Genomic DNA, 13,112 nt, shown 5'->3' with positions numbered 1-13,112 from the left:
ACTTTTCTTAGTGACGTATGACAAATTCGGAGGGCGGGGGCACAGAGCAGCAGCAGAGTAGCCTCCGTAGGCTGCGTAAGCTCTCATCCTGAATGAGGACGCGACTAAGATGGCAGTGCTACCGGAAGGTATTTATTTTCGTTAATAAAGTTTTAAATATTGATATTTCTACAACAACACCGCGCGGATTACCCTCAGACAGACAGGAGCAAAATTACGTAACTTCCCCTTTAAGACCAAATCAGCTGATCAACTGTTACACATGCGTTTTAGGCTTTTTACTTTCTCTTAAGACCTAAATGGTCGTGTTTATGAGGATACTTGAAAGACTGTAATTTTGACGCATATGTGTATTTAAGGCCAATAAAGCGACAAAAATTCTCATGAGCAGCGGATGTGCGACTCGCGCACTCCTCTCACACAGAAACAGCGTGCATATAGCACTGTTGTTTGTGTTTCAATGGCTTAAAATCACTTGTTTTAAACCTACAGTGCTTAAATACGTGTATAATGTTACGTTTTCATGACCACGCGCACAACAACATGACGTGGGTGCGTAACCTCGATAGAGACGAAAGTCCAAAATCTCTACCGTGATACATATCATTATCATATTATAAAATTAATCCTATCGAGATTTTGGTCATATCGCCCACCCCTAGTGCCAATAATAAGCCACCTAAAGAGTAGGGCTGTGCAAAAATACAGATACAGTTAACTATCGTGAACATTTTTTCCACGATAATGTATCGATATTTCCAGCTCTACTATCAATATTTTAAATAATAAAATCGAATCCCTCTGTGTGCATCAAACGACCTCCTCCGTCGCTATTGTAGTTGTCGCTGTCCAGTTGTCTGTCATATACGGCCATTCGGCCAATGTTAGTTCTATTTTTTGCATTTTTGATATGAAAAAAAGGGGGAAAAATATTGCAACATGTAACGTATAACATGTATCGTGATCTGTATCGTATCGTGAGGCCCTTGCCAATACCCAGCCTTTCTAAAGAGTGACAATGATATGGGAGACAAGTAGGAGCCATTGTTTAAAATAAGAATTTCTGGATTTACAAATACTTTCGAACTGTTGGGATAACGTACTGTAAGTACACATCTCAATGAAATAAATCACACTGTGCAAGTAGTTATTGGATATTTATTACAAAAATCTTACATATTGTGGCTTTAATCTATCACTCCTTGTTGGAAACCAATAAACAAGGATCTGTTTATAATTTTATAATAGATTAGATAATATATTCCTCATCTAATGTTCTGCTGTTGTGTTTACTTCACATGTAGTATATTGTCCATTAGCATTAGGTAGTTTCCATGGAAAACACACTTCACCTGTCCACACAATAACATAAGGAGGTTTTGTTCTCTGGGTATGAGATTGTCCTCACATCACCATGCTATAATCTTTCATGTATGACTGTAGGGCTGCGTCCGATATCGCATACTGTGACAGTATCTACCGAATTAGATCAAGTACCTACTCATCGACCGTTAAAACAGTAGGCGCTATATGGATAGTATGAATGAATTTGCATGTTAATACATCACAACATACGCCGTCATAACAAGAAGTTTCTTTGTTAACTAGAATGATGTTAAGCCAGCGCAATTTAACCACAGGGGACAGCTGTTTAATACATGTATTTGCATTTGAATAGAGCCGTGTTACCACTTTCGGGCATTTTTTAATAAAACAATGCCCCTCGGTCTTCATCTTTGTTGGATAAATCCTCTCCCGGGATCACGGGATAGAAGGTGTCCATCGAATGAAGTAGTATCTGGGTACTTATAGCTTACAGTTTTTCGAATACTATGAATTTGGACATACTACTCGCCTCGCCTACTGCTTTTTGCCTACTATATGGTATGGAAGTAGGCGGTTGCGGACGCAGCCAAGGCCTTGAAGTGGACGCCATTTTTAATTTGACATGAATGAAAGCGAAGCCAATAAAACAACAAATTTTCAATTGTTTATTTCAAAAAAATTATTTTTAAGATTAGACATAGTAGTATAACATGTTGAATCAACTGTACTGTTTCTCTTAAACCTTTAATTGAACGTAGCATGCAATGTACTGTGAATAAGGTCGATTTTGCATTGTTGTACTGTGATGTTTCATTGCATGTTACTCATGTTGACCATATTTGATAAAGGATTGTATGATATGTTGGTGATGTTTTCTGTTTGTGATTGACGTTTGCTTTCTTTTTACAGATTTCTGTTGACTGTTTTGATTGGCTTGTGTTAAATGTTTGCTGTTGTCTATTTTGATTGGCTTGTGTTAAATGTTTGCTGTTTGTGATTGGCTTTTGCTTCCTTTATTCCGTTTTTGATTGGCTCCCATTTTTCTTGTTTGTGCATTCAGTTTTATGACATTTCTGTTTATATCTTTAAGCAAAATGTTGTTACCGTACATTAGACCTGCTTTTAATATGTGTTAGTGCTTATTTGGTTTCTCTTTCTTTCTAGAATGGATTTTGACGAAGAGGAAGGTGAGGGACCCAGCAGATTTTCAAGGTAAACATTTGACGCATTATAAGTTTTCAACAATCAAATTAGCCCCATACATCATGTCCTTTTGTTCTGTTGTTTTATTGTTTTATGATGTCTGTCAGCAGTGCAACAAAATTTGTGCCATTTCAAAACATCTCGTTTTGTTGTCCTCAACTTATGGTTTCCTTTCAGTTTATTTTCTTTGTAAAGGAGCTGTATCCATATTTACACTGCGGCTGACGGTAAAGATCCTACACTGTTAGCTCTTGCATTGCAATGGAGATACTGCCCCCTACTGGACATGGAGGAGTCAATCCAGCAAATTCTGCCCCCCAAATAAAAATCATTTTTTAGTAATTCCTATGTTCTGTATGATTTACTTTCTTCATATAAAGAACATATTTAATAAAAAAGCAACCGCATTTAGGTTTAGAATTAGTAAATAATGACACATACTGTAGATTATTTTTCGACGTAGCGTCCCTTTAACCATTAAAGGCTTGCCATATATACTAATATATGCTTTATTTTATATACAGTACTGTAATGTGAGCCTCAGTGTATCGTACTGATTAACACACATACCAAACAAACATTTTTATTTATCTTTCAAACAATATTTGTCACATTTTTCAAATACTGCTTCATTTTATGATGCAGTTTTGCTATAAGTAATTTTATATCTTGGGATACAGATACCTTAAAATGTTGAGTTTGTTTTTTGTTTTGTCATCATCCTTTCATGACCAAAGATCACATTTCATGATTATATAACCATGTAAACACACAAAAATATAAGTATAATATAAGAACACACACAGAGCTCAGATGCAATATAAGCTATTTATTGTAGTAAAAATGCATCTGACGTTCACTTACTATGATATTTCTCATCACTGCATTTTCTCTTACAGGTATGATGACGATCAAATTCCAGGTGATAAGGAACGTTATGCCAGGTAGGGCTATCTCATAGATGCTCCCTCAGGATAGCTAGAAATCGGGGTAGGCAGTAGCCCCACCTGCCACCTACAGGATTCAACATCATTCGCTCAGCTTGGCCTCATATGTCCGACCCTGTTGAGTTATAGTTTAATTATCCTCGGCTGACGCGCTCATCCAAAATATGTGCAGTTTATATGAGCCATTGCTCTCCGCAGACCAATACTGTAGTAGGTTCTCATTTTCCGCTTAAAAGATCTGACAGCGTTTTCTATTAAGTCCCTTGAAAATTAAGTAAAAAGACAGATTAGTTTGAGATCAGCTCAGTGTTGTTGTAGATCAGTTTATACTGATATCTTTGCCTAGTGCTATTTTGATATACTGTAGCAAACATACGTATTTTTCATATCTTCAGAGCACGCAAGTCCCAGATGCCATCGTTGACGTATGTAAAATTCATAATTCTCTATTTAGTATTTTTTGTTGAAGTTTTAGCGTATAATGTATAAGTAAAGGAGGGCAGATATAGGTAGAAAATGTCAGTATCGTTGACAATTACGAACAAGAGGATTCCTAGCCGCTCACTGACTTCAATCCAGACTGGAATTGGTCTATCAAAAAACGTCTTTTTATTATTTTGTGCATAGTGCAGAAAGTACAAAATTTCACTTTTGAACTTGTAGTTTATAAGATAATAAAAATATGTTTGTTTGTGTTTTTGACTTTGAATTTAGTGTGCGGCTTGCAATTGTCTTGCTTTCAATGACATTTTTATTTTTATTTATTTTTGGCTCTGCGCACCTGTAGCAATTGAACTTTACTTGGTTGGAGCGCAACATTTTTTTTGTTTTTTTAGTTTGTTGAATACTGATGAAATGAAAGTGAAATTCCCTCATGTCTTTACCAACTTTTTATTTCATACCAATGTGCTATTGAACACACTTTAAAGCTGCAATCTGTAACTTTCACCTTTCTCTCGCCATCTCTGTTTAAAGCTTAAAATAAGAGTAATTTTCGAAACATTAATTGAGTTTTGACTCGCTACTTTGTGTGGATAAATCTGATACTAAAACATACTAAAAGTCGTATATTATCCAAAACAAAATGTCAAATAATATTTCTGTTGCGTTTGTTCTGCTTAAGTTAAAACATAAATGTTTCAATTTGAATCATATTGCTGATGTCTAACCTGTTCAGAGGAAAAAGTAATCTCAGCATCAGTGTTAAATCCCTTTAGATGCTAAAAAGGCCTGCTGATGTTATTGAATTTGATTTAGCACAAGCTCTGTCGCGTTCTCCTTTTTGACTGGAGGCTCTCTGTAGTCTGAGCTTTCATTGTTTTAAAGGGCGCATATTATGCAAAATCCACTTTTACAAGTTGTGTGAACATAAATGTGTGTTGGCATGTGTGAACACAACCCTATAATCAAAAAATCCACCCTTTTCTTTTTTAATCCCCATTAAATCAAAACGGTCTCATTAGAGTTGGTGTTTTGATTCTCTTGTTAATGTGACATCACACTGATAAAGCCCCACCATGGCCCATGTCTGACTGGTTAATTTAACCCAATTTTTTTTTTTAATGTATTGTTAGGTACACACATGAAAACAGAGTTCTTTTTGCTCCCAACCGTATTAGGGACAATTTGGACATATTATTATAAATGATCTGTGGGGTATTTTGAGCTAAAACTTTACAGAAACATTATAGGCTCACCTGACACTTGTAAAAATGGGCATAATATGCGTACTTTACAACATATGATTCCCCAGATGTTATGGACATTTTAAGATGATTGACATGTTAATGTAATATTACCCAGATGATTATCGCTTAAAACTTTATAGATTAAACGCTGGCATATAGATGCCAAGTTTAAATGACAAACTCTTCACCATCTGCAGCAGCACAAACTTGTGATATAGTAGCTGGGACCTCTTCTTTCTCTTTACGGATGTGACAAAACGTTGCAAAGACAGAAAACGTAAAACGGTTTCTTTCCTTGAAAATCGACCCACCCGATCCAATTACAAAACAAAAGGTCTCATTCACTAAGAATGCATAAGCACAAATTAATGTGTGAAATGTGTGTAGGGATGTTGTTAACACCGACAGCAAAACCTTTATAATACAAAGCAAAACAGAACATTACCATGTTTAAAAATGTATAAATCCGATTATTAGTGAATGAGACTTTCAGATTTTTTGCTTTCCGTTGTGAATCGGGCAAAAGTTTTAAACACTGTTCATTCAAGTAGTTGCTTAATAATTGATTTTCCTTTTTTACGCCCAAAAGGTTGCGGATTGCAGCTTTAATTATAAAGATTATTAGAAAGATTAGCTTATTAAATTAAAACAATACAATACATATTTATGTTTTAGTTATACAAACAAAGCTTAAAAGGATTTTCAAAGTAATTTAACTCTTAACTATCCAGAAATGAATTCATAGCATTACTTTAAAGTAATTAATTGGTAATAGTAGAACTGAAAATAACAGAAAGAATACAAATTATTTGAACATTGCTTTAGTTTTTAAGCAATACACAGCCAGTAATACAAAATCTGTCAATCCATTTTAAGGCTGTGAGTGTTTTATTGTTTTCTTGTTAATATATTGTTTGATTACTTGTTCCTTTTATTTGATATTAATTACTTGACAGTGACATTTAATGACTTAATATTGACAGTCTTGCCTGTCTCCACTGTTTACATTCAGTTTATTTATTTACATTCAACATTATAGATGTGGTAACATTAAAATCTCAAATTGGGCATTTTAAATTGCGCAAAATACATTTTGCCTGAGATGTGTTAGTATGTGCGCCAAAAAGTTTCCAATTGTTGGTAACAAATTCTTATACTAAAGCCTGAAGTATAGTTCAGTTTTTACGCGTATGCGAGGGTCCACGTACAGTGACGCTAATTTAGTCATCAAAATAGCATGCGCGCAGTGTACGCACAACAGCGGATTTTTATAATTGCATATACTTTGTATGTGTAGGATGTGCATGCACGTAAAAAAAACGAACTATGCTCCAGGCTTTAGTTTTGCTCTATTTCATTATGGACTTTGTACTGACGTATCGGTACTTACAGCATTACTAATGGTAATTTTACAATACCTGTGATCTCTGAAACATTCAGACATTTGCTCATTGTTATAGACATACTGCTTATCTGTCATTACATGCTAAAAATAGACAAACTGTTACTTTGTACGTCCAGAGAGAATCACAGCGAGATTGAGCGTCGTCGGCGTAATAAGATGACCCAGTACATCACAGAGCTGTCGGATATGGTGCCCACCTGCAGCGCGTTGGCAAGGAAACCGGACAAGCTGACTATCCTCCGTATGGCGGTCTCACATATGAAGTCCATGAGGGGAACGGGAAACACATCAACCGATGGAGCGTACAAACCATCCTTTCTTACTGAACAGGTATGCCGAGATCCCATCTTTTTGATTTACACCGGACCCACATTTTGCATTGGCAATGCAGCAAGTACCTAAATAATCATATCATATAGCATTTATTTAATATTACTGTGAACTGCATAGGCTTGAGAATATGAATTATTAACATAACGCAGGCTGAATGGTTTATTTGACTGTTTTGATATACTTATGATTTGTTCATCTTTTTTGCCAATTCACAATTTGTGGACAGCACAATACCAAATTTTTGTATCCCTGTCACGAGTGAACCTCTATCAGTCAGATTTTTTATGAACATACTTTTTTTCAGACAGCAAAGTTAACTTTCCTATCTTAATTTGCAGAGCATATTGCTAACAACTCCATAGTCAAGGTTTCGACTCCCAGGAACTGTTTTGCATTAAAGTAATGAAGTTTTAAGAATTAGTTTAAACTTCTTTGGACACTTGTGTTTTCACTACGACAGGAACTAAAACACTTGATACTTGAGGCAGCTGATGGCTTTCTGTTCGTGGTGGCGGCTGAGACAGGTCGTGTCATCTACGTGTCCGACTCCGTGACCCCCGTACTGAATCACCCCCAATCCGAGTGGTTCGGCAGCACGCTGTTTGAACAGGTTCATCCGGATGACGTGGACAAACTGAGGGAACAGCTGAGCACCTCCGAGAACTCCATGACAGGTAAGAGACTGAAATTATTAGGATGGGAGACGGGACTTGACAACGGCCTAGACGACTGTGGGTTTTTTATGGAGTCAGATAAATGATTTTTTTGTTTCCACAGCCTGGTTGAATTCCAGGGAATTGATCTTTTTGATTGACATGTTTTGACATATGTTATATGTTTCATATGTACAATTTTGTCTGGGGAGTCAAATTTTCCATTGGTCAGAGTTCCCAAGACTATTAAAAATAGATTGTATTTGATATCAATGGAAAATCAAGATAATATGTATGTATGCTACTACATGCATATAACTGAATATAAACTCTAACCTTGTTTGTGGACTAATCTGTGTAATAATTGAAATGTTTTAAAGTGATAGTTCACCTAAAAAAATTTAATTCTCTCATCATTGACTGAACTCAAATTCATGTTGTTCTGAACCAATATTAGTTTTTTATTCTGTCGAACACAAAATAAAATATTTTGATAAATCATGGTAAGCACACAGACTAGCCAGTGACTGAAGTCAATTGGCGCTTTTCCATCGTGTGCTACGATGCGGCTCGGCACATGGTTTGCTTTTCCGTTGCAGTTTAGTACTGCTTCAAAGTGACCGCAATTAAACAAATATAAAATAAAATGATGTAATAAATAAAAACTTTTTGAACCAGCGTTATTTTGAGCCTTTACTTACATAATTTTCCTGTCAGGGTTGCCAGATCCACATAACAAAACCGCCCCAGTGGCCATTCAAAATTAGTCAAAAGCAGGTTGTGAACCAAATCCTTCCATCTCTAACCCACAGAAAAATATCAACCTGCTGAAACAGTTTAAAAGTTGCCACTTCAGATCCCCGCAGAGAGGCAGCGGATCTGGCAACGCTGCCTAGCTTTAACCAAGCTGAGCGCATGGTAAGAAGAAAAAGGGCGACTTTTGAGTGCACAGCTCGTGCTGTATGAAAAAAAAGTGGCTGACTTTTAAGCATGCAGTTTGCATTGTATGAATAAACAGCGCCTAACTTAAGCGCACAGCTTGCGTTGTATAAAGCGGACATGTGTCCGCCGTCGACAGTGGTGCAGGAGTATGTTTTAACTACAACAAATTTCATAATCAATTATTATTGATTTTATCAATTAGTTGTTGCAGCCCTAGTTGCGACAACATTAAGGTAAGTAAAAAATGACAGAATTTTCATTTTTGGGTGAACTATCTCTTTTAGGGCGTTTTCACATTAGCACTTTTGGTGCGCACCCGCAAAACGTACTCGAGTCCACTTAAAAAGGGTGGTCTGGGGTCCGGTTCATGTGAACTCCAGATCGGTTCGCTGCTGATGTGAGCGCAATCGTACCAAATCGCGGAAGTGATTATATGGAATGTCCCACCAAAACAGACGTGTGTGTTTGTGTGCGTGCACTTACCTTGACAACAAAATGCATAGAATGCTTGCTTAACTTTTGTTCTTATTTTTTTAAACCTTTGGTTTTGTTTTCAAATAAATAATACAGAAACGCACTTTCGTCTGTCTGCCGCAAATATACTAAAGTCGTTTTGATGACAACGGTCTGTCCGCCGACGTCAATTTTTGCGGAGGCATTCAGAAATCATCTCTCTGCTTGCAGTTCGTCAATCACGCTTGTCGTCTTCTCATTTACAGCGGTTGCCAAGCAACATGAGAACGCGCCGGCTGCAGCTTGATGATGCAAGCGCACCACAGTTCGGATGCAAAAATAATATGTGAACACAGTCCATGGGGGGCATGGGGAGGGGGAGCAATCGAACTCGGGTTCGGACCAGGCAATCGCACCAAATGTGAAACCGCCCTTAAAGGTGCTCTAAGCGAATTGAAGCGTTTTAGACCATAAAACATTTTTTGTTACATACCGGAAACATCTCCTCACTATCTGCTTGCTGCCTGTCCGCTGATCAAACTGTAAAAAAACGCGATCTCTGTAGACAGCCCAGGCTTCACAAACGGCAATATCAACAAATGGCCAAACCTAGCCAGCACAAAACAAAACAAAGTATTCCAGCCAATAAACGGCAAGAAGGATTTGGGGGTGGGGGTTGGGCGCGTTCATGAAAGCACGGAAGGGAGGGGGAGGGGGAGGAGTTAGCTACGCTCTGTCTGTTTGAAAACAGTTCAAACATCAACAGGAAGTGACGTCGCACATTATTCGCTTAGAGCGCCTTTAATGCAAACGTCTAGGAGGGAATACGGACACTTTTTCGCATTTGTTCAGTTTTGAACAACATGGGGTTTTGCTGCTAATTTTACCTTTATGGTGGTTAGCCAATCATATTACAGGTCATTAACATAAAGAGGTCTTAATGGTACAGTAGCAAACTATTGTTTTAATGCACGCATGTTTATAAGTGAACCTCATAGAAACAATACTTCAGAATATTTGCTTTTTAATATTCAGTTACTGGGATTGTTCAGGTCTCTGCAATAGATTTTCCTCATTAGTATTTAAGAGAGTCGGTGGTAACTTTAATCAGCTGTGAGGAACCTTTTGAATGAACTTGTTTACGAGATGTTTCTGCTCGGCTTTCAAACAAACTGATGAAAATGGCGCTAATGGATTTAATATGAGAATGTAATTGGAAAAGTTTGCTGTGTCTTTTAAGCCTTTCGCTTTTCACGGTTCATTTTCGAGAATAAAATCGACAAAAGATACAATAAACACAAAAGCACAATAAACATTTAGGATATTCCCTGCAGTGGAAAGAGCATGCTGTGTCCTTGTATCTCAGGTGGGTAAAGCACTGTGCGAGGAACGCAAAAAGTGATCGGTTTGATTCCCAGGGAACAAAATTATTTTGTAAATTGTACACCTTTAATGCACTGTAAGTCGTTTTGGATAAAAGTGTCTGCCAAATGCAATAATTCAAATGTAAATGGTATGCAAATATTGTGCATAAGGGTAGTAAGAAAAATCAAAGCGCTGTTATTATTTAAATACATTTTTGGATTTGGCAGGTGTACATTTTTTTATCAGTACCACTGCGTCTTCCCTGGGTTTGAAGCCTTTAAACCTGAATGTATTTTAATGTGGAACAGAGATCGAAAATTTTTAACGATTCTTTCAAAAGCCGTTTTCATGCAACGTCAGTTATTGTGACCACAGATGTTAAAAATATCGATCTGCAACAGAGCTATGTAAAGATTTCGCTATTCGTGTTTTACTAAAAACAATAACAGCATACGCATTTGGAATAACAAAAGAATTCCCATTTTTGGACACATTTTAACGTTAAGATGAACCCCTTTGGAATGACATTGATGTCAGTATGCGTTTTCGAAAATGTGAACTGATCGTCATATACATTGTGATAAATCAAAACAGCTGTATTTAACAGGCATTTTACGATGCCATGATGTTATTGCACAAAAGGACTAATGGAAAAATGTGAACTTGGAGTTTACTGGCAATAACCTCAACCAAATCAGCAGTTTGCGCCAGTTTGTGGTTTCAGTTCATGTAGATTTTAGTATGACTTGTTCGAATGGTCCAAGCTCAAACTTCACAACAGATCAATCACACAGAACTTTGATTTGGGCCTCTCAGTCGCACAGATCGTTCGGTTTTATTCGCTCTGTTTACGATTAAAGTCATTGTCGTGCTGCGTGACCCATCATTTAATTTTGGTTTCTGATCACAGACAGATGCTTTGCTAAAAATGTACTTTGAAAAACCTTGGATGATGATAATCTTGCCGTTGAGCACCACGCTTTCCAGTTTTAGTGAGGTTGGTATGTGGCGAATTGTTTTCGGGAGACTTTATATCGCTTTGTTCGTTTACCAAAGAGTTGGGGGTTCAGGGGTTGTAACACGTTTTGATGGAGCTCATCGGTTTATGTGGTCAAAACAAACGTTGTAGTGTTTTTGTTATGGTAGACCAGGGTAACTCCATTCCTGGACAGCCCAATCTGTCTGTAATTTTCACTTAAAGGATTAGTCCATTTTCTTAAAAGAAAAATCCAGATAATTTACTCACCACCATGTCATCCAAAATGTTGATGTCTTTATTTGTTCAGTCGAGAAGAAATTATGTTTTTTGAGGAAAACATTGCAGGATTTTTCTAATTTTAATGGACTTTAATAGAGCCCAACATTTAATACTTAACTCAACACTTAACGGTTTTTTTTTCAACGGAGTTTCAAAGGACTATAAACGATCCCAAACGAGGCATAAGGGTCTTATCTAGCAAAACGATTGTCATTTTTGACCATAAAAATAACAAATATAAACTTTTAAACCACAACTTCTCGTCATGTAGATCCGGTCGTGATGCGCCAGCTGACCCCACGCAATACGTCATGACGTCAAGAGGTCACAGAGGACGAACGCAAAACTCCGCCCCAGTGTTTACAAGCGCCTTGAAAGAGGACCGTTCCTACATTGTTGTATGTCAACTGATACTAATTAATGTCTTTGTGTCAGTTTATTGTTTACAATGGTCCGCAAATGTGCGTTTTATATATGTAACACGTGACCTCCCTACGTCACTACGCATTTACGTTAGGTCGCGCTGGACCGGACCTACACGAAAAGTTGTGGTTTAAAAGTAAATATTTTTTATTTTTCTGGTCAAAAATGACAATCGTTTTGCTAGATAAGACCCTTATGCCTCGTTTGGGATCGTTTATAGTCCTTTGAAACTCCGTTGAAAAAAACTGTTAAGTGTTGAGTTAAGTATTAAATGTTGGGCTCTATTAAAGTCCATTAAAATGAGAAAAATCCTGCAATGTTTTCCTCAAAAAACATAATTTCTTCTGGACTGAACAAAGAAAGACATCAACATTTTGGATGACATGGTGGTGAGTAAATTATCTGGATTTTTCTTTTAAGAAAATGGAATATTCCTTTAATCCTGTAGATCTTGATGAGCTGTCAAGTGATCGCAGCCTTAACGTCATGGATTTGATTTTTAGTAAACACAAATGGATATATAGTCAGGGTTCCCATGGGTCATGACATTTCTGGAATATCATGGTCTTTTCCAGACATTAAAAGTCAGAGAATTGTATTTTTTTTACCCAGTCATGGAATATCAGGAATTTTTTTTTGTTGCTTTAAATGTGAGTTTTTGTTCATCAAATGTAATCCGCTTGTTAACTTATGAGGTACGGAAAACCATTTTCGGGTCCAAGCCTTCGCTGACTACAATTTAAACAGCTGTTTATTGGCACTGTTTATTCATTTCTCAAGCTACATTTTTATAAACTCATGGTGCACGCTACATTATCCAGGCTCACAGCATTCCAGACACAGGTCATGGAAATTCAGCTTTTGGTCAGTGAAAGTCAGGGAATTTGACTTGGAGAGGGAATCCTGTAGTGTGTAAACCTTAATTGCATTGATTGATTTCATCTCAGATTAAATATGTATACGAAAGCCTGTTCGATAAGGTGTAGGCTGTATCTAACATAATGTCAAGTGTGCTATTGTACAGAATATTAGCGGTATATATTTGTGCTACTTAAAGTTGTTAGCTTGGCAGCATGTAAACATTAAACTGCAGATCTCTAAGTCTCACGTTTTGCA

General features: G+C 37.0%; 1 protein-coding gene across 7 annotated transcripts in view; it reads left to right on the top strand.

The window, feature by feature from the left end:
• arnt2 (aryl-hydrocarbon receptor nuclear translocator 2) overlaps positions 1–13,112 on the top strand; it is a 122,362-nt gene that overhangs the window by 20,352 nt on the left and 88,898 nt on the right. For 2 of the 7 annotated variants that reach the window (XM_065294273.2, XM_065294272.2), the window contains exons 3-7: positions 2,491–2,538; positions 3,429–3,473; positions 3,872–3,901; positions 6,686–6,899; positions 7,363–7,576. In XM_065294273.2, coding sequence (XP_065150345.1) covers positions 2,491–2,538; positions 3,429–3,473; positions 3,872–3,901; positions 6,686–6,899; positions 7,363–7,576 — 551 coding nt within the window. The remainder of the gene's footprint in view (positions 1–2,490; positions 2,539–3,428; positions 3,474–3,871; positions 3,902–6,685; positions 6,900–7,362; positions 7,577–13,112) is intronic. The other 5 variants (XM_065294275.2, XM_065294274.2, XM_065294278.2 and 2 more) reach the window with 3 other exon arrangements.

This window comes from Paramisgurnus dabryanus, chromosome 2, assembly GCF_030506205.2.
Source record: "Paramisgurnus dabryanus chromosome 2, PD_genome_1.1, whole genome shotgun sequence".
Classification (NCBI taxonomy): Eukaryota; Metazoa; Chordata; class Actinopteri; order Cypriniformes; family Cobitidae; genus Paramisgurnus; species Paramisgurnus dabryanus.
This window is presented reverse-complemented; position numbering and strand designations above follow the sequence as displayed.